This window comes from Caenorhabditis remanei, chromosome X (genome assembly GCF_010183535.1).
Source record: "Caenorhabditis remanei strain PX506 chromosome X, whole genome shotgun sequence".
NCBI classification, from domain to species: Eukaryota; Metazoa; Nematoda; class Chromadorea; order Rhabditida; family Rhabditidae; genus Caenorhabditis; species Caenorhabditis remanei.
This window is the reverse complement of record NC_071333.1, coordinates 13830221-13851722: the sequence shown is the minus strand read 5'-3', so window position 1 is coordinate 13851722 and position 21502 is coordinate 13830221. Positions and strand designations below refer to the sequence as shown.

The window sequence follows — 21502 nt, the reverse complement described above, 5'->3', positions numbered from 1 at the left end:
TGGTGTAGTAACTCTAGTCATACTGTAAATGTAAAAGCTATGAAAAGGAACATTCTGAAAAGCCGACGTGGTCGGACAGAACTTAAGGTTGGTTTTTAAATATGTACAGTATTAGGTGAATTTTGGTAGTTGATACAGTTTTTTAATAAAATTCTCCTTCTTTCCTCTTTTCAGTATAAGACCCAGAGTTTTCGGTGCAGGATATATCATAGAATCGAAATCTGTAAAAGAAAAATTGATATTACATTGATATATGGTTTGGGAAGAGCTCCGATCTTTGTAGAACCTGTATAACACTTTTGTACTTTCCACTTTTTGTTTTTCTAGCGATATCACTTCAGTTTCTAGAAAAATTCATCTACCCTTCAACTTCAACGGGGGTCACCTTTATTCACGTCGTCTTCGACCCACTGATTGTCGTCTCTTTTGGCGGGAAAAACCTTTTACCAATTTTTTTGTCTCTGCTTCACCCCGCCCTTGTCTCTTCCTTAACCCGCTTTCTTTTTGAAAAATTCCACACATAGATGGACATATATTCTTTTTGCGACGACGCGGGGCTCTTTTTGGGTCCTTCCTAACCTTTTTTCCCGCTCAAATGTTTGCAGACGCAAGAGTTGAGTGATGTCAGTTATTGGTCGAATGTTTCTTGCCTTCCCTCACGTCGACTTTTTCATTCAATACCCTAAAACACAAGAATGTCATTATTTTGAGTGTCAATATAAATCAGAACGACTCAGGGTTTCAGTTCCATGTCAATTTAGATAAACACATCAATCTAGAAAACAATCTCCTTGTCACAGTTTTATTTCAATTCAACTCTGACTATCATTATTCCAGCATACAGTATTCAGCTGGCTATATGTATTTGTATTTTTTCTACCTTAGTTCGTGCAAATTCCGTAAAATCTGAAATTGATTTTGGAATATCTGTAAGAATTTAAAGATTTTTCTGTTACAGGGAATTCAGGTAATACTTATTACCAGTTTTAGTGTTAGTTAATCACTATAACTCGTTCAAACACCGAATAACTTTGAAACACGGAGAATCTGATCCCTTAATGTGGTATTCAATTTGAAACTAGACCGTTTTTAACAAAGTTTTTGGATCTCTGGCTGTAAATATAAGTTTTAAATTTTGTAACTACTTTTTCTTAGCTCAATGCTTCAATATTTTTAGCTGAAATAGATTTTGAATCATAGGTACTGAAAACATCAGTACTGCAGGTTGTATTCAGTTTTCAGCTCTTTTTTGAATTTCCACCTGCTTTTTGTGAATCATCCTCTTTCTACTCTCAAATTGAGAGCTTCTGATTAAGATTTTTTTCCTGTTTCGAGAGTCATCGACACACGTGATTTTGACAGACTTCTTCCCGATTAGAACTGACAAACAACGTTAGTGCATCCATCTATAAATTAGACGACCCACCCTAACATACGTGTATGATTCTAATGTAATAGTGTGTTTGGTTTGTATTAATTATTATGTGACATTCAGAAAAATAGTTGTTTTGATTATACCTATTCAGCTGTCACAAGAGTTGATTTTAGCTGCGAAATAATTTTCGAAAATTGATTTCTTTCTTTCGGTTTCCAGAGTTTCAGTTTTTTCCCCGTGGCTAACTATTGTAATGCATAGTAATTCTAGTGTTTTTACTTTTTCAAAAAGTACATCGCAAATGCATTTTACTGTCTAACTCAATTGAACTGAGAAAATATGCTTTGAAACTTGAATTTTTTGTATTCCATTAGTTTTTAACAGCTTCTTTAACTAAAATAGCCAAGAACTTACATTAGATCAGAAAACTGTTTTGTACGCTACTTCCAACTAATCATGAAGACTTTCAAAGACTGTGCATGAATGCACAAATTATTTGAAGACAATTCACTGCTGATGCAAATTTCGGCCCAAATCAGCTTAAGTAATCCGTAACAATTTGACCAACCCGCATGCTGCTAGATTCTGCAGTATAATTGTGGTTTCCAATGTGGTTGTAAATGATGCAGATTCAATTTAGGCCCTTTCTTCAATTTCTTTAGAAAAACTTCCTTCAAACATCTCGGACGCACTTTGAAAGGGTAATCTTTATCTTTCAGACATCATGTATCCCTAGATTGCACTAGTCCTCTCTCTGGATTTAATATCTCTGAATCTACACATAGATGAATTGATTTGAGAGGGATTTTGCCCCATTTTCTATCCTTTCTCATCCTTAATCTAATCTTCAAAATGTGAAAACTCTTTCACACAACTTCTTGCTAATCCGGAGTGGGTGGAGCGACAGAAAAAGAGAATCGAGTATGTATATGCACTGCAGGTGTTTAAGTGAGTCAGAAGTCAACCTACTAAACGGGGACGTTTCACTCTTCCTGTGTTTCCACTACTTTTTCCTCTTCTTTTTTTTGCTTTTTAGATCGCCGACTCCACCCCCTACTCATTCGTATCCTGGACGTGACCGAAAAAGGGCACAGAAGAGGCGGGACGCTTGAATGAGGGGTGGTCCCTCGTCTCCCCGTCCTTTTCTTTCCTATGTCCCACCTCCTTCTTCTCTTCCCGTCGTTTTATACTTTTCTTCGCTGTGCATTCATGAACAGATAATCCAATTTGAGGCTGAGGCCTGCGCGTGTATATGTGTATGTGAAGGCCCGCCAACGAAGAAAGAACAAAACTTGGCAATCTTGAGCATATTGGATAAGCTGCCCGCTGAGTTGCTAATTGTCAACGTTTGGCACAAACGCTGCACAGAGCCCATCTCGGGAAGGAAAAAGGGAAAGACTGGTTGGGGGAGAAAAGAAGGGTAGAGCATTTTTGTGTTTTGCGGGACGTTGCTCCCTCCCTTCGTCGTTTTCTCCACCCTGCGTTTGCGCATCAGTCGCCACACGCCGCTAGTCCGAGTCCTAAACCCCTCCTCCCATCTACACACATCCATTTATTTATTAGAAGAGCTCTGAGTAAAACATGAACTATTCGCTATCCATGGCCTTGTTTTATTCATTGCTTATATCGCATTCGCCTGGTTTTTCCTCCTGTGCGCGCCTTGTCTTTTCAGTTTTCCTCCCCGTTTCTCCTCCTTCTTTCCCTTCGACCTCCTCCTTTTTCCATACGGGGTATGGAAAGGGAGGGGTCCCTATCTTTAGACCTTGTCTTTTTTTCTTGCTCACGGAAACGAGCATGAATTCATTGTCTCAAATGAATGTCTCCTTTTGTACATCATTAATCTTGCATCGAATTTTGCTTTTCTTTACCTTTTTCTCTATCCATATCTACCCGATATGTCCGTTTTCCGTCAATTCAAACACCACCATGAACCCTTACCTGCCCTAAGTTGGCCTTTTATGGGAATAAAAGTCCCAGCGAAGCTTCATATCCATCACTTTTCAGTTTTTCCCCTTTTTTTCTTCTGGTTTTCTTTCTCTCCATCCCATTTTTCCCACTTCCTCACCTCCTACGCTTATTTCTTATTCCTTTTTCTTTAGTGCTTTTTCTGCAAAAAGTTCTTGATAGCAGAGAAAAAAGAAAAGGATGCCTATTTTTGGATGCCTTCACTTTCCCACGGTGTTCACCGAAGACGACGTCGAAAATGACCACACCCCGCCACGCCATACTGGGGTGCTTCCCTTCTAAGACGAGGCGTCATTTTTCAACGTTTCTAATCCCGGATGCTCTTTTTCACCCCTTCTCTTTCAATTTCTCACTCTTGGTCTTTTAGAATTAAATCCCCTTCCCTCGTTATTTTTTTTGATCTACCATATAACGATAACGTAACAAATTCAAGTAACAAAAGATGTGAACATTCTGAGTTTCTTGTTCTCCGAGTGTTTTTTTCCTGTTTTCTCGTTTCTTTTTGACATTCAACCCTCGAACCCACTAACTGCGTCTCTGTTTTCTTTGTTATCGCTCCTTTCTTGTCTTGCTACTCATATCGATTCTTCGAATATAAAGTTACCAACATTTTAATCAATTCCTCGTTTTTCAGTGCCTTTCTATAATAGCATCATGGACGATCCGTCGATGATGCCCGATTTATCCCATCTATCGGCTGAAGAACGTGAAATAATAGAGCAAGTAAGTTGTTCGTCCCGGTCGTCTATCTCGTCCATCCGTCTGCTTTCGTGTAGTTCAAAAGAGTAGTTGGCGCGGTGAGAGTCCTCTGTCTTGGAGCATGACGGGGCCCCCCGAGGGGAGAAAGAGCGAGAATAAGGGGAGGGGTATTACTTACAACGCCGTGAGCACACGCAAAATAATGGATATGCAATCAAACGAGTGTGTGCTCTTATGTACATTCGACAAGAAAATTGGCATGATATCATGCGTGCACATACATACTCACTCAAAAAATACTTACTAAAATAAAATACTGCTGATTTTTTCAGGTCTTCAAAAGACAGAGGGATGAAGAAGCAAAAGAAACACAAATGTCTCAGTGAGTATTTTAAAGTATTTTATCGCTTTTTCAAATGTTCCATTTTCAATTTACTCAAAAGCTTTTTTATTGTATTTCATTATCCACTGCCCTTTTTTACAGAAAAGCGACAGAGGAGCTTTCTGAGCTAGACAAACAGATAACAGAGAGGAAAGAGACGTCGAAGAAGCTGATTGGCACACAAGATGACGCGATCTGTCAAATCTGTCAGAAGACGAAATTCGCGGATGGGATTGGTACGTTGTTCCCTTCCCCTGAAGGAGCGATGAGAGCAAAGGGTCGTCCCTCTTGTCGGTGGGAAGAGATGAGCTGCCTGCTTTTTCTCCAACCCTCGTCCCATGGACCCCTGACCCTTGGCTCGCCTCGTCTCTTCAAAAAGGACATCAATTTAGCACAAGATGAGGGATTTTTCAGGCCACAAGTGCTTTTATTGTCAATTGCGTAGCTGTGCAAGATGCGGAGGTAGAGCGCAGAGCAAGAATAAGGTACGAATGGAGTGGAAAGTGCGGGGTTAAAAAGGAAAACCGAGAAAAAAGAAAAGAAGTACTGGATGACTGAGTTTGAATAGAGCACTTGAATCTGAATACTCTAATCTAGAAGAGAAACGAAGGTAGTACGTATGACACTGACACAATCATTGATAATCCTCGACGAAATTCTCGAAATTTTGCAATGACAGAAATCACAGTGGATTTTATTTTTAGTTTTTTTCCGTGGTCGTCTCTTCAATTTACGAAAACAAAAAAAAATTATAAGAAATCTCAAAGGTAGAGAACAATAGAATGTATTGTTACCAAAGTATTTGGGAAGAGATGAATAGAAAGGATTAGCCCCGTGGGCGCACCGGCCGATAAAAAAACGGAAGAGCAAGAAGGAGAAGAAGAAGAAAAAAGCTTTCAGGCAATCTGGGCTTGTTCGTTGTGCCAGAAACGTCAACAAATTCTGGCCAAAACCGGCAAATGGTTCCAACCCGAAGAGCAGCCGCAGCAGAAAATTAGCGTCTCCGACCCGAGTCCCTCGCCCCAACCGCTAACTCAGTCGACCGACCACAACGAACCACTACCACAACCAGAGCAGAGGCAAGCGGAACCGCCTGATAAAATGTGAGTTTGAAAGTTTCCAACTTCCGTTTTTACTACTTTTTTCAATTTATTGAGGTCTTCCACTTCTAAATTTCATAAAAACCCTACTAATTTACAGGAACAATCAGAATTACCAACCGAATCAACAGCCTCGAGGGATGGGAATGCAGCAGAATCAGATGCCTCAGCAGATGAGTATGAACGGTCCAACTCAAAATTCACATAATCAGAACCACCATCCCAATAACCATCAGGGAGTCAACAATCACCACCCGACCAATAGGAGGCCTATGCAGCAACAACAGTCGATGAATCAGAATCAGATAAATCAGATGAACCAAAACCAGAATCAAATCCCAAACCAAAATCAGCACCAAAATCAAAATCAAAATCAGAACTTTCAGAATCAGGTAAGCTACTTTAGTATTTTGAAGTAGTCTGACTCGTAACATCTCAAATCTTCTTGGATCCAAAGTTCTTATATCCCAGATTACAAAATTTACCGAAAAGCTGTTGATTCAAAAATTTTCATTTCCAGGCTGGCCCCCAGAATCAACATCATCAAAATCAGAGACCAAATGACAATCGGAGTATGAAGCAAAATGCGCAGCAACAACCTCAGCAGCAGCAAAATCAGTTTCAAGGCAATTCAACTATGGGTGGACATCAACAACTTCATCAGCAGGGACCACAACAACAGCCTTCTCATCATCAACGTAAGAGCCTAGCGGGTATAAACTAGTCAGGGAGAGAGGGAAAAAGATGTTTTTAGAAAAAGGGGGAGAGAAATGTAAAAATTGAAAACGAGACGCAAATTGGAATACACAGTTCAGTAGTCTGGATAATTTTAGAAATGGGAGAGCAGCGAACGGATAACAACAGAATAAGAGAGAACCACAACGGACAAGGAGGAATGTTCCCCAGGCAGCCTTCGTTAGAGGTACGTTTAAAATAAAATGATTACTTACCTGTTATATTTGTAGATAGTTGTGAAAATAAGAAAAAATGTCTCTCTTGAATAAAGTTCAAAACCAACGTTTTTTAGAAAGAGAAAATGAGAAGAAGCGAGCAAAAAAAGCAAGAAACCAATAAAAAGTCCTACGATAGAAGGCGGTTCTTCTTACCACCATCATTCTCGTTTTTTTTTTCTCTAAATTAGATTCTGTGGTATTTCCTCAAGATGATCTTTACAAAATCCAATTAAGACTTGAGCATTTATTTCAGCGAACCTCCTCGGTGAACAAATACAATCAAGGGAGAGTGGAAGAGGATAGCCAACGGTTAGTATCTCATCAAACTAAAAAGCTTTCTCTCAATCCGCCATGTTTTTAGGCCCACATTCTACACAGGAAATACGGAAAACGACCAGAGGCAGTTCGATGGGCAAATGCAACCGAATTCACAACAAAATTCTCATAACCAGAATCAAAATCAGAATCAAAATCTCAGGAATAAAAGTGGGAATCGGGTAACAGAAGAAGACTATGCGAGTTCATCAAATTTCGAGTCCAAAAAACGTTAGAATTGAAGGCCAAGGACATTCTGTAATAGTAATCGTTTCAGAGAGGAATCATAACTCACAAACTCAGCCGAATGCACAAGGAGTGAGAGCAGTCCCTCCAACTGACGACCATCTGAATCGGGTGAAAAATCGATTGCATAGGTGAGTAGGTGTAATTTGGCTAATGGAAAGAGACAAACTCAATTCGCTAATGTCCTTTTGTACCGATGTGCTCAAGCATCGAGTTTTTTGCTCTCAGCCCCCCAGTTTTCTCTTTTTCTCATTATTTAGTCTGACTTCCTTCCTTTTGCTCACTTTTTTTAGTCTCCCATTTTTAACTACAACCAACAGCAAAACAGAAAACCGAGAGAGCGCCTCTCGGTTTCAATGCAAATTTTTAATGAGTGACTCTCCTCATTTAGCTCTTTTCCCCTTCATCAGTTCTTCCATTCCATTTCAAACTGCTCAGTTTCGTCATTCCCTTTTTAGTTTCTCTTTTTATTTTTTTGTTTCTTTTAGACAATTGCGATCAATGTCATCTTCTGAAGAGGATATCATTGCCGGCGGTGGTGGTAACACTTTGAAAATGTCGACGTCAGCAGTGGTGGCTGCCGGCGGCAAAACCGCATTCCATGATGATATGGGCGCATCGAATGTGCAGAGGTTGTCCGAGGAATGCAATTCTGAAAAGGGTTTGTGTGCGTGCTCTCGAAATCCCATGTTGACGTTTTGATGAGTTTTTCAGACCTCCTTCGATATATTTATGGCGATCATAAAAACCCGGATTCGTCGTCTTCTGGCGCTGGTGGTAGCGGTGTTGGTGGCGTTTCGGGCGGAAACAGCCTGCTGAAGAGTAAACCACATGTTTTACTAAAGGGGTCTTACCAAGGGGTTTTAGACATGCAAGCTAATCGAAGGCGTGACAAATCGCTCTCCTTGTCACCATCGCGGAATGATCATTTTGGAACTGGTAGTATATCTGGAGGGGATTTATTAGCATCTCGGATACGAACTTTCTTATCAGTATGTCTTTCCAGCTCCGTATCTCTATAAGTATTTTATTTTTAGCACCCTGTAACATGGCAGCCTTCAGCAGATCAAAAACGGTTAATAGGTCACATGATACTACACCGAACAGAAAACTCGGCGGCTAATGGAGATCTTGGGTTGAAAATAGTTGGTGGTCGAAGAACGGATACTGGGAAGCTGGGCGCTTTCATTACTCAAGTTAAGCCGGGCAGTGTGGCCGACACCATTGGAAGACTACGTCCTGGTAATGAGTTTTTTAATGAGATACACTTTTCTCTATTTTTGTTTTTAGGGGACGAAGTTGTTGAATGGAACGGACAGTCATTGCAAAATGCTACTTACGAACAAGTTTATGATAGTATTGCAGCAAGTCGTTATGATACTCAAGTGGACTTAATTGTTAGCAGGAACGCAATGTAAGATCCAGATACGGACTAGGTTCCTCATAGGACAACACTTGTTTTTTAAGACTACCCGGCGGAGATGACTTTTTCAACCTTACCTCTTCTCAAATGTCTTCATCCACTTATTCTAGAGCCCCATCTGCATACCCACCTCAATTTCAGCGACAGCTGCCTAATCCCGATCTTTTTCTTGGTTTGTTATATGTGTTGGGAGATCGTTTTACTTATAGGTTCAATTTCCAGATATACACCCAGCTCTCCAACAACAATTATTATCACATTCACAGTCAGCCGTATTCCCTCATAATAACACATTGACCTCGCGTAATCGATCAACGTCAAGCTACTACTATTCGGGTAAGCGTATATTTAAAAATGCTAGATGTCATTAATCTTACCTGACACCAACATACAACAGCTGTTTTAAAATGGCGTGTTCATATATTCTCAATTGTTTTCGAAATGAGAAGGGTATGAATATTTTTGGTTTTGTTTTACAGATGTTGCAGATCTTGGGGTTCCAAATACTCGAGAAGCTGCGGAAGCACAAACGTTTGGAACTGGTCATATATTCGGACGGATAGAAGTTTCATTTGTTTACTCTCATCATGATAGACAACTTTCTGTTGCACTTGTAAGAGGATTTGATCTACCTCCAAGATCGGACGGAACACCTAGAAATCCCTATGTTAAAATATTCCTGTTACCGGATAGAAGTGAGAAGTCTAGAAGGCAGTCAGCAGTAATAGCGGAGACGTTAATGCCGGTTTGGGATGAAGTTTTCTATTACAATGGTCTTACTGAACCCATGCTGCTGCAAAGGGTTCTAGAGGTATGTAGATTAACACAACTCATATTATAACTTTTCGTGTTCTTCAGCTAACCGTTTGGGATTACGATAAGTTTGGAACTAACAGTTTTTTGGGAGAAACTCTTATCGACCTGGCATCAGTACCTCTTGACGGAGAGCATTCTCTAATGTGTATTCTTGTTGATATGGACGATGATAACCCGTTGCGAACAGTAAGTTCACTTTGCGTCCTATATTATATGTATTTTCAAAACTTTGCAGCGTTTAAAATTACGAAAAGCGTCGTACAACGCACCAACGAGACGTCCGCAGTCGGAGCTCAATTATTACGATCACTCCTCCAACTATTATAACCACATCAGTCAAAACATGGACAAACCGCCGCATCATCATCATCTAGGAACAAATGACGAGGAGAATGATGAATACATTGACGACGACGAGCTTGAGAACGACATCGACTTGGCGACAGGCGGCGCAGCTCGGAAAAGTCGCGCATATCGGCGTGAGAAGGGGATGCATGGAGGACACGGATACGCTGACTGGACTCAAAATCAGCAGAGACAATCCGGATATACATCGGACCATGGCTACGGAAGACAAACTATGATGGGTCGCGCGTATAATCGGCGACAGCAACGACGACCCAGAAGTGCGACTGCACTATCGCAGAGTAAGTGCTGAAAAGAAGAAAAAAACGAGAGGATTTTCGGGATGAATGAAAGATGAGGTGGTGACGGCATGAATGTGCAGATTAGTCGAAAAGGGTCAGGGCAAACGGGCTGAATAATTCATGAGCCCTTTTAGAGAATTTTGATGTGAGGGAAAAGTTTTTTTTCAGTGGAAAGAGAGGAAATGTACGATCCAACCAGGAAACATAGGGAAGAGGATGAGTATTCGATGAGAGAAACGTGAGTTGCACGCTCAATATTAGCTTTTGACAGGTGTGATAAGTGGATAGAAATGTTACCATGAATCATTCTATGAACAAACTGATGATAAGAATCTGTATCGTTGTTTTTACATTTCCGTCATCTGCTTTTGTTACAGAATTAGTGTTATAACGTTCTCAGTCATTATATGCATTGATTTTACAGTTGGAGTTGATATCAGTCTAAGGTTTTATTTAAGTTATTAATCATGTTATTATCTAAATTTTACTTCTTCCTAAGTTTTGATTATGAATCAACTGTTATACATATACTATTTGTTATTTGTTTTCTTCTAAACATAAAAGTTTTTCTATTGCATCCCATCTAAATATACGCTTTCATTATGCTTTATAGTGTTCGCCATGGCTCGCAATATTACTTGGGTGATCAGCCGCTGTACGAAGACGGACGCTACAAGATTCCTCCGAACCAAATGATGTCCCAACAACATAATCAGCAGCAACAGCCACATCCGTTGTCGCAAGCTCATCAACAGCAGGCACCCGGAGGAGTACACCCACAACACCATCAGGGTATTCAGCAAACGCAAGGAAAAGTTCATCAGCAGCAACAACAACAACAACATGCACAACAACCAAATCAGCATCAGCAGATGCAACAAATGATGCCTCCAATGCCCAATCAGGGATATTATAGTGATGGAAGTGAAACGTTAAGTGTGCATTCGACGAACAGCATGCCAACAACGTACGTAATTTTGAAATATGGTGGTATACCAAAAACACCCCCGCGCTCTGAAATTTATCTGTGTATATTTTGCCTTTTTGCTATAATTTATCTTGTCGAAGCGCTATTTTTGTTGTTCGGGGGTTGAGGAGGGGGATCATGAGTAATCATAGAAAACATCCGTAATCAAAATCATAATATTCAGACTAACAACAGTCAATAGAAGAAATACTGCTGCAAATCATTCGACTGCATCTAATGATACAACTTCGTTTGAGGAAACTCCTACAGCTACAAATAACAGAGTCCCAATTAAAGAGGCTAAACAAAACTCATTAGCAAGTTCTTCATCAGTAGCTGGCAGTGGTGGTGCGGCTAACAATAGTAATCCTGGCTCCATCATGAAAGAAAGGAAGAAAAGTTTGATGACAAGGTTTATTCCTGGTCGAGGAGCAGGTAATATAACAAACATAGAGTGACAGTTCTATCATGAACATAATTATTTGCAGAAGGCAAGCGAACAGGTTTCGCTAGATCCGAAGAAGTCGGAATACCAGGAAATCTGTCATCAGACCGGCTTGCCGAGCCAACACCTCCATTTCTGAAGCAAGCCAGCAAGGAAAGCACCGACTCTGCGCACTCAGACAAGTTTGCACGCCAATGGTAACTTCGTGTTTTTTGAGTGACGTAATTTTCAGTTGGCTTCCAGTGCTCGCTGATGGTCCGCTTGGTACGTTCGTCGACAATCTTGGTCCTGGTCAAGTCGTTGGTCGTCAAGTGCTCGCATCACCTGTACTCGGAGAAATTCAGATTGCATTGATGGCCGGCCGGAGTGGTATCGATGTGGAAATTATCAAAGCAAAAAATCTCGTAGTTAAGCCTGGAGTGAAAGTGTGTCCAGGTAGAATGCTTCCTTGTGTTGTGAATAAAAGTAATTTATGATTTTTGTAGCTCCCTATGTGAAAGTGTACCTTATGGAGGGAAAACAATGTGTAGCAAAAGCAAAAACCAACGCGGCTACCAAAACAACAAGTCCATTATTTCAACAACATTTAATATTTAATGATAGTCCGAAGAAAAAAACGCTTCAGGTTTGTTTCTACCCGATGATTGATAGGTTCCAACGTTTTCTTCCTTCAGGTGACTGTGCTCGGTGATTATGGTCGAATGGAGAGGAAAGTTTTTATGGGAATATCTCAAATCCGTTTAGAAGATCTAGAACTGGGATCCCAGCCATTGATAGGATGGTATAAACTGTTTCATAGTTCCTCGTTGGCCGGTACTGGTCCAGTCCGAAAAGATTCCGACGTGTCTGTTGGAGGTCCTCAGCAATGATTGTTCTCTAACTTTTTCAATTGTTCTTGTTTTTTTTGGAATTTTATCGCTTGTTCTTTATCTCATCAGTGTTTTTCTTTCTTATCATCTCAAATTCTTGTCAGTTTTTCTTTCTTGAGCATTAGCAACAAAAGCTTTTCGTTATATGCATTACGGGTTAAAGATTCTTGCTTTGTCTTCTTTGGTACTTTATCATTCAACTAAATACTGGATTGTTTAAATGAATTAGTTTCAACTTATGAAATCAATACACACAATATTTCAACATCAAACCACATTAGACATGCAAGACGACAGAGAGAATGTAGTAGTACAGCTAATCGGTGCATCCGAACGAAGAAGGCAACAGTTTTGCGCCGCCAAGAATTATGCATAGTGGAGTAATAACAACTTTGCGTCGACGATAAGCATCTCATGATGCTACTTGTCGCCTATTGATTCGGTCGGATTTCAACAGTTTGATTTTCGGTTGTTTTCCATCGCATTCATGGCATAACGATCCACCAATCAGGCTTGTCGCTCAATAGAAAACGAAGAATGAAGGTATGATATTTTCTATTTTTTTGAATTGAATCATTGTATGAATAAAAATTATTTCGGCATTAAAAAATCACTATCCAGAAGTTGCGACTAGCATTTATTTCTTTAGTTATCAGGATGGAAAATGAAAGTTTACAATTTTTGTTGATTTTTGATCATTTTTTGTTTTCTGAACACCACTCTCTGGTAATTTGTTTTTTGCATTATAAACGAAAGAACTTCAGATCAAAAGTACGTGTCCCACAAAAATTTACTATTCATCTCACGCTCATTGAGCAATCTACTCACTAATTCTTGCCTGCTTTACTTCATTCGTCTAGGTTAGGAGGTCAATTGAAAGTTACGTATGTGGTTTAATAGATATGATCGGAACGTATAGACTTCAATGAAAACTGAAGGTAGTAAAGGAAAGAAATGGTTGCGGATGACTAGAAAAACAAAGTAATTAAAATAAAATAAGAGTTCAAGGCAAGATCTCAATAGTTTGATTGGAATTTCTGAAGAAGCATTCAAATGTATTTCTGGTATTGGGAATTTGTGATAGCTAGAAGAATTTTTAATGCAGAAGGTAAGATTGGTTTGACCTGAGAAAAATGAATGAATAAACTAATTATTCTCCAATAATAATAGATTTATAGTGTCACAAAAATAGTTGTATTTTTACTTCTTGGCTGTTACAGAAAATGTATCTCATATTTTTACAGAACGTTTTTGGAAGCACTTTCATCCTTATTCTTATGTCTTTCCTCACTCAAATTGGCCACAAAAGAGAGCAGGCATCCAACACACTTACCTGCTTGAGCGAACATTATTCTGATGTCAGTTTGGCCAGGCTACAAAGTTTTCCAAATTTGATGAAAGAAATCTCAAACATCGAAGACAATGTTGGAATCGTTTTGCTGAATCAGGTGTTTTGAACGTTTTATTGTATTTTGTTCAATTCATTTTTCAGCATGCAATGAATATAACTTTGAATTGGTTGTGTAACTTGAAAGCGTTTCATGATCCAACAATTTTGGAGAACATAGTGGTATTTGCAATGGACAACCATTCTTATCAAATGCTCTCGATGCTTTGGCCATCTATCCGAACATTCAAATTGGAGCTACCATCAGTGGTATGAGTTACTGTGTTCATTTTTTGTTAATTATACTCCTAATTTTTAGTCGCAACCATTCCGAGTCGGTCATTGTCAATACCAACTTTTTCAACTTCTCCGTGCCAACTTAGCCACAATGCTCTCTATGATGAACAAATCATTCTGGATGTTACAACCAGACACATATTGGCGTGAAAATCTGTTTGACTTATTTGGTATGATTTTTGTTTCCTTCAAAACTTACTTTTTAAAAGTTTTTAGATGTGTCTGGGAACGATGCAACAGATGTATATCTGGATGTTGAGGGAGAGTCCGTTCTCTCTTCCAGGATGATTGCCGGAGGGAATTTTCATGTCAGAGCATCTACCGCATCCACTTTATTTTTCCATCAACTGAGTACACAGATTCGGTGAGTATCGTCTTGTTGAGAAATAGTGGAATCATGTAACTTCTTATGGTGACGTAACGCTTACAGTGTTACTAAATGATTTGTAAAGGGAACACGTACTATAATGGTCATCATGGTTCATTACTTATAAAATTTCCAGTTTCGCATTAAATAATGTTACTTCATTAGAGTTATGTGTGACAGTCCATTATCTACTAACATAATGGATAGTATAACGGTTTCAGTTGATAACATGTTTTCAGGGAAAGATACACAACGGATAACAATGTGATGGGAGCATTATGCGCTCAAGGATTCGCTTCGGTTAAATGTGAATTCATCCCATATCACACAATTTCAAATTGGCGATGGAAAAACAAAAATTTGAAGCCAGCGCTGATGCAGTTCGATAGCCTTATTCTTCCTGGAACAATGGGAAAATTGGAGAGGTTTGAGAAAGTAAACGCTAGACATCTAGTAATAAATGATTTTTCTAGAATGCATCGGGCTGGCGCAAAATTTGTCCATCCAGACGGGTCTTGTCTTGTGCTAGAATCAGCGAATGTCTCCTCACTTGTCACATTCGACGAGACGTTACCGCATGTTCTTTTCCCGCCGTGTTTTCATTTCTTCCACGTTGCACACGGTGTGTGCGAATCACTCTGTCATTTCTTTCCTTCTATTGTTGATTTTCTCTTAGGAACAGTTTTCCCTAATTATGCCTACTTTTTAATTTAATTAGCTGCTTCAGCAGCAGCGCAACCAAACGTTCTCTCTTCCACACCCCTCTCTTTTCTCCCCTCGGTTTTTCTCAATTCCATACCGACAAGAACAGAAAACAAACCAGTCCGTTGTATAAGTACGAGATTTCAAATGAAGATAAACTCAGTCGTATATATCCCATCTGAATCCAAAAACAAATGCTTCAGTCGATATGATGCCAAATTTCGTATCCATACTTTTGCTTACTTCTATTCAGTTGGCATTCGCTGCTGAAGAATACAAAAGTCAGACAACTTACCCAGAAAGTGCACCGGCCACTACTCCGCAGCCTCCGCCGCCGCCACCACCTCCTAAGCCGGCTCCCTATGTAGAGCAATCAGCAGCACCACCTCCGCCAGCTCCCGCTCCAGCCCCATACCCCCAACAAGCGCCTCCACCTCCTGCACCGTACCCTCAACAAGCAGTTCCAGCACCAGCACCAGCACCATATCCCCAACAAGCGCCTCCACCTCCCACACCAGCTCCATATCCTCAGCACGCCGTTCCTGCTCCTGCTCCATATCAACAACAGCCACCACCACCACCTTCTCCAGTTCACTATCCTGCTCCACAACAACCCTATCCTCAACAAGCTCCACCACCTCCACCAGCTCCTCATCCAGCTCCTCATCCTGCGTACATCGAACATTCTGCACCACGACCAGCCTATCCTGAACATGCACCACCGCCACAGTACCCGCAGCAACATTCCTATAATGGAGGACCAAGGACATACCATGAAGAGCCACCACCATACCCAGCTAAATTCGTAAGTAAGGTTCCTTAATAGTCGTAACGCATAGCAATTTACAGCAATACGTTGACTACCCAGCAACCACTCGACGACCGTATCCATATCCAAGTTTCGAAGTTTTACCTCATCACGAGGAGTATCATGTTAGTTTTTTTCTGTTATTTGAAATGTTTAAGAACAATATTTCTAGCCAACACGACGACCAACAACTACTGAAAGACCAACAACTACTCACAAACCACGTCCAGGATGGGGAGATACTGAATACAACTACCCAGAAAGATCACTCCCTCTGAAAGGTTGTTTCTACAATAACCACGGATATGCGTGCTGCAATCTTCGTCTTCAAAACAAAATGGAGGAGTTGGCTGATGTAAGATTTTATTTATCCATTCCCCCCACAAGACGTTGTTTACAGGAACTATTGAACAACGGAACATTCCACAGATGCAATGTTCAAAAACTAGCAAATGATCTTCAGGACAAGGTCGAAACGGCGTAAGTCAATGTTGTCATTCCTCCATATGCCTCATTTCATTTCAGTTTCAAAGAAGACTTTGAGACCGTTGTTGGTCTCTCCGACTTTGCCGAGAGAATTCATTTCCGTGAACATTATGTTTGCAAAATTGAAGTGAATGGAAGGTAATAAATTGTCAACTGGAAAAATGGAAACAATACTTGAATTTAAGATACATGTTGGCATGGGCTACTCCGGATGATCATAGTGGTGCCAGAGCTAAACGAGGCGTTAATGCAACAGCCGACGACATCCATGAATACAATTTCTAGTAATTTCCTTATTTATTTTTTTATGTGAATTTATATCTTGTCTATCTATTATTGGAAAAGTGGACAGGAGCCAACACATGAACATTTATTTCTGTTCGGTTTTACATTGCTATTCACGACGTTATTTGTGTCTGAAAACAACAAAGAAAACAAGAAAATAAAGAAAGAAGCTAGACATACCAGTATTTCCAGTAGCCGAATGTAAAGTCAACAGGGGGAAAAACAAAAAGAAAAGTGAACGGGAAAAGTGGTAGGAATTCGAAATGTATATCTCACGTATACATGAAGTGACTAATAAAAGTAAACAAGACTTTTTAACATGAAGTGGCTCAAATCTTGACGCTTATTAGGAATAGTCAGCTTTGCAGAAAAAAAGTTTGAAACATTTCGGGATTGGGATCAAAAGGTTTTAAGGATCGGGCGGTAAAAGAGATCTCAACGGTATTATTGAAAAAGAAACGGTTCGAGGTATGACATTTGTTGGGGGATCAGATAAATTGAAATCTGATCGAAATTGGAGTATAAAATAAATATGGCAAGAAAAGTGGAAAAAAACGTGTTAATCAGCATTCGAGTTTGTATCAGACTGGTCGTCAAAATCGAAAATGCTATCGTCGTCATCATCATCTGGAAGATCTGCTTCAGTTGCAGCACGGAGCAAGTCTTCGTCCGTTTTGATATCATCCTCATTCATATTAATATCGTCCGTGATATCCTCATTCATCTCGTCTTCCAGGTCTATCTGAAAACAAAAGATTCGATTGACGTTTTCTGATGACGTCGATGGTGGAATAACATCGCACATGTTAGTGAAAGCAAAATAGATCAGACGGGCAGATGGCGAAACTGCTGTCTGTCTGTTTGTTTTTGATCGTCTTTTTTGTCTATAATCTTCCGATTTGTCCCACTTGACTCACTTTCTCTACGGCATCCTTGACACTCGACGAATTATCGTCTTGATCGCTTACAGATAGATTACTCATTGGAGTCAGAGGTCTCAGCGATCTAAGGTCTCCTGGACTATGTGGAACACTGAAACAAACAAAAAATTTGAAATTAAATAAAAAAGTAGTGATAGGAACATACGAGAATGATGTGAATTCAGTGCTGGAAGACGACGATTCATACATTTGGCTGAATGTTGGATACGGGAATGTTTTGTCAGTAACCAATGGTGATGTGTTGCTTCTAGGCGAAAACATCTTTTTAGTTTCTGATTCACATTGACTCGACAATGTGATTTTACGTTTGACTGGTGTACGACAGATGGGTGACTCCGCTCTGAAACACACATGATAAATACATGGAAAAATTGATAAAACAACAATACCTTTGGAATTTCAGCTTCTGATGACCATGTCTTGTTGGACTTTGAGCAGGACTGGGCCGTGGACTTGGGCTGTACGAAATGTTGGGACGAACCATTTGTTGAGTTGAAGGTGAATAACATTGCTTGATGATATCTGCTGGAGGGCGAGTTGGACTGGGTGAGCAACTATTTGTGATGAATGCATTAGTCACCACACTAATTGGCTCTCCGATGATTGTGTTGAACGACGGAGCTCTTCGTCGGAAATCTGTCGACGGTCCAGGTGACCGCTCAGCTTCCAGTGCTATATCATCGAAGCCATTTGAAACTACTTGTGCTGCTTTTACCAAACGCTCGTGGGCAGCTTCACTGTCTACCGAACAGCTACTTTCTCGACGGATATTTGCAATTCTTCCTCTTGGAGCATCGATTCCCCGAGGCACGAATTTCTCTTCGCTACTCTTTGAACTGATTTTTCTGACGGCTTCAGTTTCATTGATATCGGCGTCTTCGTCGCTTGATGATTCACTCGAAGGAGCTTTGTGGCGCTGTCTACAATTCAATAAATGTATATTTTCTCTGTTTTCTAACTTTTACTCACCGGAATAACTTTATATTCTCTGATGTGGAATCCTTCAAGTTGTATCCATCTACACTGCTTCTGCTAGAACATTCCGAGTCGGGAACATTTGTTGAGAAGGATGACATGGATGGATAAGACATTGGTCTTTCGTTCTCACCGGAAATGTCCGGACGCTGGAACATCGCAGAAGAACTCAATGGAGATTGTGAGAGGAATCTGAAAATTGAAATAATTTCAATAGAGAAAACGAAAAAATAATGACTGAAACTTACGGAGAATTGCGAAAAGCTTCCGATTGCTCACTAATTATAGAAGATATTGAAGTGGCAGGAGAATTTGCAGGAGGAATGTCCTCTCCTTGGTTGAGAGTCGCTCCTAGCTTTACATTTGCACTAGAGCTAAAATTGTTCAGCGGGTCGGAATTATTCGAATCACCCGCATCTTGTAGGTCCATGGTTGGACCGCTGAAAAAAACGTTTATTTGTTTGAAGTAGTGAAGAAAAAAGAAGAAGAAAAAGAAGAACTTGGATGAGAAAAAAAGTTGTGAGAAAAGATGAAAATAAGCGTTAGAGGAGGGTCTAATGGGGCTACTAAACGTCTATTGGGGGAAATAGAGACAACAAAACTACTCATGTTTGCCTAGGAAAGAATTGCTCTATTTCCAACACCAAAACTATCTAAAGAAATGAAAAAGGAGAAAAAGAATAACCAAGTTCCCTAATTTCCTAGAATACTTCAAACTCATTTATTTTCTGAATCCTCAAGAAAAGAAAAAGAAAAAGAAAGTAAAAGTATGAAGAAGAAGAAAAAGGAAATGGAAGAGGAAACGTTTCGAAAGCACTCGAGGAAAAAAGAGAAAAATAAAAAAGAAAAAAAGAGGGGGACCACTGAAAAGTGAGAGGTGGCTGGTTCGCTCTAACGTCAACGCTGCTGCGGGAAGAGAGGATGGCCGACCAAGCGGGACGGGAAGGAGAAAAAAAAACGCAGCGGACAGGCAATAGGCACTCACCCCACAGATCATACAGACACTCCACCATTTTTCTACTCACTCACCATTGTCTCGTCTCCACTCACCAAACACTCACATCGCACTAACTGACGTTTACCCGTCCCCGTCCGTCGCCTCCCGTCCCGTACATTTACTCATAGATAGAAGAAAACCCCGCGGTCCGACCCTGTCTCTGTCCACTGCTTGGCCTTCTCTCCTCTCCCTCTTTCCCTCTTTTCTTTCCCTCTACAATCAAGGGTTAAAGGGTTATATTGCCCAGTTTTATGTTTGAGAAACGGATGGTTTTAAAAACGGAACACAGAACACCACAAGACAAGAAACGAGCCACGGGAAAATGATGAGTGCCATTCAAAAGTGCAAGTGTCTTTTGAAAATGAGAAATGGAGGGTTTAGCAGAATAGACCATTGGGAATGGGAAAAACGAAACCAAGGAAAGACAAATGGTTGGGATAGAAGTTAGTTTCGAAAAGGGTTAAGAAACCGATACTTCTTCTGCTGCAAACGAGAAGGGAAGAAAAATATGGAAACTATCAAAAATTGTGAATCCTATTTTGATAGCCTCTGTGGCGACCAAAACTCTGGTGACTAAACAAAAATAGTCTGATAGATGATAGAAAAGATTGAAAACAATTGACGGAACATTGCAAATAAAATCTTGTCATGATTAGATAGAACATTCTTAGAGATTTAATTTTCAAACATCAAATTAGTAAATCTTATGAGAAACATTCACATGTCTGATCAGAGGAAGGATTTTTCTCATGATGTGATCTTATTTCCAAACAAATCTAATTAAAGAGAGAAGATAACTTCTCAATGTTGGAAAGATAGTTATTTGCGAAAAATGTGAGTGCTATCATCTCAAGTTTTATCTGATGATTTTTTTTCACGATCGGACAACTTAGAAGTTTTTAGAAGATACGACAACCGAATTAGCTGAAATAAACTGCATGCAGTTTTTATTAGTTGTTATCAAAACTCTTCTTCTATTCATTTCCTATCATCTTCCGTTCTGAGAAACTACAGCAAACACAACTATAGTTTTAAGATGAACACGTACTTAGGGAAAAAAATATAGAAAAATAGAAAGCAAGGGGATTGAATTCCTTTCCATGATTGGAAGGAGAGAGGCTTGTTTTGGACAGCCAACGACGGCGAGTCAGCTTATTGAAAGAAAAAGAACAATGTTTGCTGATCTAGTGGGAAAAGCGGCAAATCATTCATTATGATTATTTCTGATTCATTCTTAATGCTTTATTCGGATTATATGAAAACATGAAAAAAATTTTGAAAACATGTGATGTACTTGAAGGACCTCATAGCAGGAAAATTTCTTAATACATAGCTACGAGAAATTTCTCATAAAATATAAATTCTTAGTTTTGCTTACTCAACTGAAGAAACCCAAAGTTCCACTTCTCAACCCGGAACTACTGGACTACTGCACTTTCTGCATTCGAGTTTAAACCCTCTTCACTGAAAAAAACTAAATGGGGTAGCAGAAAAATCAGCTGTCTCTTCTAACTCAGACCCATTTTACATCTGCTCGAGGGAAACTTGGGAGATCGATGGAAAAGTTGAATGATACGAAAAACCCATTCACTATTGTAAAAATCTACTCCTCAGTGTGCAATAAATCAAGTTCGAATGAAAAAGCACAAAAGTGTCAGGACAAATTCAGAGGGGAGGATGACGTGAAGTGGATGAAGAATGAAATAAGATGAGATGACACGATGTCAAATTGAATCAAAACTGAGAAATATGTACTACGGTGAAAAACGGAGTTGTTAGGAGAAAATGGCGTATTCATGCTCATAAAAATCCAAAAAAAAAAAGCTCAGTAATATAAACTGATTATTGAAAGAAAAATTCCGGCTAACCAAAAAGCTGAATAGAATCCAAAAGAATCCAAATAAACCGGAAAAAAACTAAAAGGACACACACACACATACACTCGCTAACAATCTTTTTCAAGACGTAATTTAATTACAATACAATTGTTTGGTGCAAATTGCAATTTGGTCAGAAAACCCAGAAATTATGTGTTTCTGCTATCATCTTATCGAT

The 21502-nt window shown here is 39.7% G+C and overlaps 4 protein-coding genes across 4 annotated transcripts; 3 read left to right on the top strand and 1 right to left on the bottom strand.

Moving 5' to 3' along the window:
- Positions 1–3994: 3994 nt before the first annotated feature.
- Positions 3995–12202, top strand: GCK72_024741 (uncharacterized protein; the record flags this gene model as incomplete). Its single annotated transcript, XM_053736021.1, has 28 exons — positions 3995–4063; positions 4372–4421; positions 4524–4657; positions 4836–4906; positions 5322–5524; positions 5622–5913; positions 6042–6219; positions 6355–6443; positions 6728–6783; positions 6836–7020; positions 7067–7166; positions 7524–7696; positions 7750–7857; positions 7903–8027; positions 8073–8277; positions 8326–8449; positions 8503–8630; positions 8681–8794; positions 8938–9269; positions 9317–9460; positions 9510–9921; positions 10090–10159; positions 10535–10888; positions 11073–11323; positions 11377–11515; positions 11566–11768; positions 11819–11958; positions 12008–12202. 28 exons carry the CDS (start codon positions 3995–3997, stop codon positions 12200–12202), a joined length of 4644 nt encoding a protein of 1547 aa, XP_053579587.1.
- A 1394-nt stretch (positions 12203–13596) lies between these two features.
- GCK72_024740 (uncharacterized protein) lies at positions 13597–16534 on the top strand (the record flags this gene model as incomplete). Its single annotated transcript, XM_053736020.1, has 12 exons — positions 13597–13650; positions 13695–13859; positions 13909–14056; positions 14103–14250; positions 14493–14678; positions 14727–14875; positions 15159–15760; positions 15805–15888; positions 15936–16118; positions 16164–16243; positions 16289–16387; positions 16435–16534. 12 exons carry the CDS (start codon positions 13597–13599, stop codon positions 16532–16534), a joined length of 1998 nt encoding a protein of 665 aa, XP_053579586.1.
- Positions 16535–17066: 532 nt separating this feature from the next.
- On the top strand, positions 17067–17309 carry GCK72_024739 (uncharacterized protein; the record flags this gene model as incomplete). Its single annotated transcript, XM_053736019.1, has 1 exon — positions 17067–17309. The coding sequence occupies one exon, from the start codon at positions 17067–17069 to the stop codon at positions 17307–17309; it is 243 nt and encodes an 80-aa protein (XP_053579585.1).
- On the bottom strand, positions 17094–18880 carry GCK72_024738 (uncharacterized protein; the record flags this gene model as incomplete). The annotated part of the gene is made up of 6 exons (XM_053736018.1): positions 17094–17276; positions 17452–17566; positions 17621–17815; positions 17865–18395; positions 18445–18642; positions 18699–18880. 6 exons carry the CDS (start codon positions 18878–18880, stop codon positions 17094–17096), a joined length of 1404 nt encoding a protein of 467 aa, XP_053579584.1.
- Between the last annotated feature and the right edge of the window lie 2622 nt (positions 18881–21502).